General features: G+C 45.4%; 1 protein-coding gene across 1 annotated transcript in view; it reads right to left on the reverse strand.

Moving 5' to 3' along the window:
• Positions 1–5,371, reverse strand: part of LOC115155523 (contactin-associated protein-like 5) — a 154,444-nt gene extending 149,073 nt beyond the window's left edge. The window contains exon 1 of the mRNA XM_029702203.1: positions 5,112–5,371. Within this exon, the coding sequence (XP_029558063.1) occupies positions 5,112–5,184 (73 nt within the window). The 5' untranslated portion in view covers positions 5,185–5,371. The remainder of the gene's footprint in view (positions 1–5,111) is intronic.
• Between the last annotated feature and the right edge of the window lie 629 nt (positions 5,372–6,000).

Raw genomic sequence — 6,000 nt, forward strand, 5'->3', positions numbered from 1 at the left:
CCTACTGTAATATAACACCCTGTAATATATCACCCTGTAATATATCACCCTGTAAGTATAACACCCTGTAATATATCACCCTGTAATATAACACCCTGTAATATAACACCCTGTAATATATCACCCTGTAAGTATAACACCCTGTAAGTATAACACCCTGTAAGTATAACACCCTGTAATATAACACCCTGTAAGTATAACACCCTGTAATATATCACCCTGTAAGTATAACCTACTGTAATATAACACCCTGCAAGTATAACCTACTGTAATATAACACCCTGCAAGTATAACACCCTGTAAGTATAACCTACTGTAAGTATAACACCCTGTAATATAACTTACTGTAATATAACACCCTGTAAGTATAACCTACTGTAATATAACACCCTGTAATATAACACCCTGTAATATAACACCCTGTAATATAACGTACTGTAATATAACACCCTGTAAGTATAACGTACTGTAATATAACATCCTGTAATATAACACCCTGTAATATAACACCCTGTAAGTATAACCTACTGTAAGTATAACCTAAAGTAAGTATAATCTACTGTAAGTATAATCTTCTGTAAGTATAACCTACTGTAAGTGTAACATAATGTAAATATAACCTACTCTAAGTATAACACCCTGTAAGAAGCACTGACCAAGACATGGACATTTTCATAAATTAGGTTAGTGGCCTACACAAGAAAAAATGTGTAATATTGGTACTCATCTGGGTGTCAGCGTGATACAGTCTACTGCTCAATGGGGAGAGTTTCACCATGATACAGTCTACTGCTCAATGGGGAGAGTTTCACCATGATACAGTCTACTGCTCAATGGGGAGAGTTTCACCGTGATACAGTCTACTGCTCAATGGGGAGAGTTTCACCATGATACAGTCTACTGCTCAATGGGGAGAGTTTCACCGTGATACAGTCTACTGCTCAATGGGGAGAGTTTCACCATGATACAGTCTACTGCTCAATGGGGAGAGTTTCACCATGATACAGTCTACTGCTCAATGGGGAGAGTTTCACCATGATACAGTCTACTGCTCAATGGGGGGAGTTTCACCGTGATACAGTCTACTGCTCAATGGGGGGAGTTTCACCGTGATACAGTCTACTGCTCAATGGGGAGAGTTTCACCGTGATACAGTCTACTGCTCAATGGGGAGAGTTTCACCGTGATACAGTCTACTGCTCAATGGGGAGAGTTTCACCGTGATACAGTCTACTGCTCAATGGGGAGAGTTTCACCGTGATACAGTCTACTGCTCAATGGGGAGAGTTTCACCGTGATACAGTCTACTGCTCAATGGGGAGAGTTTCACCGTGATACAGTCTACTGCTCAATGGGGAGAGTTTCACCGTGATACAGTCTACTGCTCAATGGGGAGAGTTTCACCGTGATACAGTCTACTGCTCAATGGGGAGAGTTTCACCGTGATACAGTCTACTGCTCAATGGGGAGAGTTTCACCGTGATACAGTCTACTGCTCAATGGGGAGAGTTTCACCGTGATACAGTCTACTGCTCAATGGGGAGAGTTTCACCGTGATACAGTCTACTGCTCAATGGGGAGAGTTTCACCGTGATACAGTCTACTGCTCAATGGGGAGAGTTTCACCGTGATACAGTCTACTGCTCAATGGGGAGAGTTTCACCGTGATACAGTCTACTGCTCAATGGGGAGAGTTTCACCGTGATACAGTCTACTGCTCAATGGGGAGAGTTTCACCATGATACAGTCTACTGCTCAATGGGGAGAGTTTCACCATGATACAGTCTACTGCTCAATGGGGACACAACAACACAGGGCAGTGTGCTTTGCTCCCGCTTGCCGCAGTAAGGAGAGAAAAGTAGCTAGATAGTGTAGTCAATATCAGGCCAGTAAGGAGATGGAAGTAGCTAGATAGTGTAGCCAATCTCAGGCCAAGGTGACAGCTAAAGCATATTTATTGTACTGATAGTCACCCAAAATGTACATTTATGGCATTAACGTCTACATTTTTGTAAAAAAATTAAACATTACAATTACTCCGATAAAAATGGAATGATTCTGAACACTCTCCCAGGTTTCAAATTCTCTCTGAAGTTTCTACTTTTTAGCTACAAGCCTTAGCTAGCTAGCTGGGAAGGGCTCATCAAGATGACTGACTGAACTAGCTAGCTGGGAAGGGCTCATCGGGATGGCTGACTGAACTAGCTAGCTGGGAAGGTCTCATCAAGATGACTGACTGAACCAGCTAGCTGGGAAGGGCTCATCAAGATGACTGACTGAACTAGCTAGCTGGGAAGAGCTCATCAAGATGACTGACTGAACTAGCTAGCTGGGAAGGTCTCATCAAGATGACTGACTGAACTAGCTAGCTGGGAAGGTCTCATCAAGATGGCTGACTGAACTAGCTAGCTGGGAAGGGCTCATCAAGATGACTGACTGAACTAGCTAGCTGGGAAGGGTTCATCAAGATGACTGACTGAACTAGCTAGCTGGGAAGGGCTCATCAAGATGACTGACTGAACTAGCTAGCTGGGAAGGGTTCATCAGGATGACTGACTGAACTAGCTAGCTGGGAAGGGCTCATCAAGATGACTGACTGAACTAGCTAGCTGGGAAGGGCTCATCGGGACGGCTGACTGAACTAGCTAGCTGGGAAGGGCTCATCGGGACGGCTGACTGAACTAGCTAGCTGGGAAGGGCTCATCGGGATTGCTGACTGAACTAGCTAGCTGGGAAGGGCTCATCGGGATGACTGACTGAACTAGCTAGCTGGGAAGGGCTCATCGGGATGACTGACTGAACTAGCTAGCTGGGAAGGGCTCATCAGGATGACTGACTGAACTAGCTAGCTGGGAAGGTCTCATCAAGATGACTGACTGAACTAGCTAGCTGGGAAGGGTTCATCAAGATGACTGACTGAACTAGCTAGCTGGGAAGGGCTCATCAGGATGACTGACTGAACTAGCTAGCTGGGAAGGGCTCATCAGGATGACTGACTGAACTAGCTAGGTGGGAAGGGCTCATCAAGATGACTGACTGAACTAGCTAGCTGGGAAGGGCTCATCAGGATGACTGACTGAACTAGCTAGCTGGGAAGGGCTCATCAAGATGACTGACTGAACTAGCTAGCTGGGAAGGGCTCATCAAGATGACTGACTGAACTAGCTAGCTGGGAAGGGCTCATCAGGATGACTGACTGAACTAGCTAGCTGGGAAGGGCTCATCAGGATGACTGACTGAACTAGCTAGCTGGGAAGGGCTCATCGGGACAGCTGACTGAACTAGCTAGCTGGGAAGGGCTCATCGGGATGGCTGACTGAACTAGCTAGCTGGGAAGGGCTCATCGGGATGGCTGACTGAACTAGCTAGCTGGGAAGGGTTCATCAGGATGACTGACTGAACTAGCTAGCTGGGAAGGTCTCATCAAGATGACTGACTGAAGCAAATTCGTTTGACTCCACTTGACTCTTGCTGCGTGACAGCCGTCATCAATTTGGGCACTAGGCGTGTCCGTGTAACTTCTCCCAGCCAGCCACCGTTCCCAAGCCAATTCGCCAGCCAATCGCACACGCGGACGAAGGAGTTGCCAACAAAGGAGTTTGCTTATGCTGCAGCCTTGGCTGTAAAATATAACGCGTTGTGGCGGTGCTTTGGACTGTCACTTACCACATTACTGTAGGTGGAGAAAGGAGGAAGGGTGCCACGTCACAGACCCAACAGGCACTAACATTAGCAGCAAAGCCCAATACACAGCAGCATTTGCCTTAACCTTAAACAAGGTTATAATGCATTCAATAATGCCATTTAAACAACAACTCCCTGTTAGAAACAAGGTTTCAAAGAATTGCACAGAAACAGTAAAGGGATTTAAAACTCCAGTGCAACCAAATCAATATCAGAGATTGATTACTAATTGAATTGCGTTTATTTATCAAGTTTGAAATAAGCTATGAATTTTGAATTGATATTAATCTACTGAATACTGAACCTTTATGTTGACAACTCTTTGGTGACGTCTGTCATATTGTACAGCAGTATTTTCCAACTCCAGTCCTCAAGTACCCCCAGCAGTACACATTTTTGCTGTAGCAAGGGCTTGATGATGAAGTAGAATCAGAAGTGCTTGTTCGGGGCCATAACAAAAATATGTGCTGTTTGGGTACTTGAGGACTGAAGTTGGAAAATACTGCTGTACAGTATACTGTTTAGATGAGGCTCTTTCATACTGTACTCTATGCTGTTTAGATGAGGTTCTGGCATACTGTACACTATACTGTCTAGATGAGGGAAAAATTCATATTTTTCTTAGCTTTGAGAACATACAGTAGTGTTCAGAACTGTACCATTCCACTTCAAAATGATCAATTGTATCCTCTGTTCAAAGCTAATTCTGACCTCTAGTGACAGCGGAGACATTCTAACACCGATTGTAGACTACATACAGTATTTTCGCTTGACAAGCATGGTATGCTGCATGTGCTTCTCTGGCAGCATAGACGTCCAGTCGAATTGGGTTCACATCACAGGTAGTTGGTATAGCGCACATGTATTGTGCCCTAGTGCGGTCCCTAAAATAAACCGTAGCCTACAACAAAAAACAAAAATTGCCTATGTAACCCGATACAGTGCTGCGTTTTCGCAAAGGCTTCACAAATCCAGAGTTAGAAAAGTGCTGTTGAAAACTTAAATTCGAATGTAGGCCCACAGATCCGTTAATACAGAACAATGTGCATTAAGTACGTGAGAAAGATGGATCTATGCGACACATGTCATGTCCATTCAAAATGGCATGTTCCACAACATGTCTCCCAAGAACATGAAGCGTAGGATATTAATTGATCGGAACAATCGATAAGTCGTCCACAAATGCACGAATAATCAGTTTAAATACACTGCAATTGTAGAGACAAAGGCACGTTATGCAAAACCGCTCAGAAGCTTGTGTGACTGAGTGAGTAGTCAGTCATACAGTATGTTGGGGACGGAGGACGTGGCATTTTTTACATTTCTGATGATTTAGGATTACCAGAAAAAAAACGACCATTCATACTTAGAAAACAGAACCAACTCTCTTTTTACAATATATGTTGTAGTTTTGTCAAGTTACTTACAGTGGCTGGCCGCCAGCGCAGTACTGAGGACGCCGAGCACGGTGAGGTTGAAGGCGATGGCCAGAGATGACATTTCCACCTTGCTCGCCACAGATATCCAGGTTTCTGTATATCCTCAGTCTTTGAGTGAAAATAACTCCGATGGTGCCTCGGTGCAGTGTGGTATAATTCCAGCTGCTTCGACTTTACCTCTTAACTACAGAACCATCAAGAGGCAGGTCTGCCAGCGCGCGCACAACATCCTTTCCTAGTGCGCTTACTCTGCTGCTGCCAATGCTCCGTCACATCGGTGCGTCTCTCTCTCTCTTTCCGTCTCTCTCTCTCTTTCCTTCTCTCTCTCGCTCGCTCTCTAGCTCTCTCTCATAAAAGCCTTTAATCAATTTGAGTTTATTTTTGCACATTCTGCACGATTTACCAATGGTATGGCAAGATTGACATATTTTGCATTAGCTATGACAGTTTTTGAAGGTTGCAAAAGGAGTGGAGTGGAGAGGGAATTAGGAGGTGAAAGGGACTGGGGAGGGGAGAGGGACTGGAGAGGGACTGGAGAGGGGCTGGGAGGGGAGAGGGACTGGGGAGGGGAGAGGGACTGGAGAGGGGCTGGGAGGGGAGAGGGACTGGGGAGGGGCTGGGAGGGGAGAGGGACTGGGGAGGGGAGAGGCCCTGGAGAGGAGCTGGGAGGGGAGAGGGACTGGGAGTGCGGAGGGGAGAGGGAGTGGAACTGGGGAGGGGACAGGGAGGGGGGAGCTCTTCTTTACCAGAAACAACAATACCATGCACTCACTAGCGGTCAAAAGGTTTTTGGTGCTCCAAAGATATGATATGGTATTCTGTGGGGTGGAATTACAGCACAATTCGAAATTAAGCAATTGTTTCCCAACCAACAACA

This window comes from Salmo trutta, chromosome 20 (assembly GCF_901001165.1).
Source record: "Salmo trutta chromosome 20, fSalTru1.1, whole genome shotgun sequence".
Lineage (NCBI taxonomy): Eukaryota > Metazoa > Chordata > Actinopteri > Salmoniformes > Salmonidae > Salmo > Salmo trutta.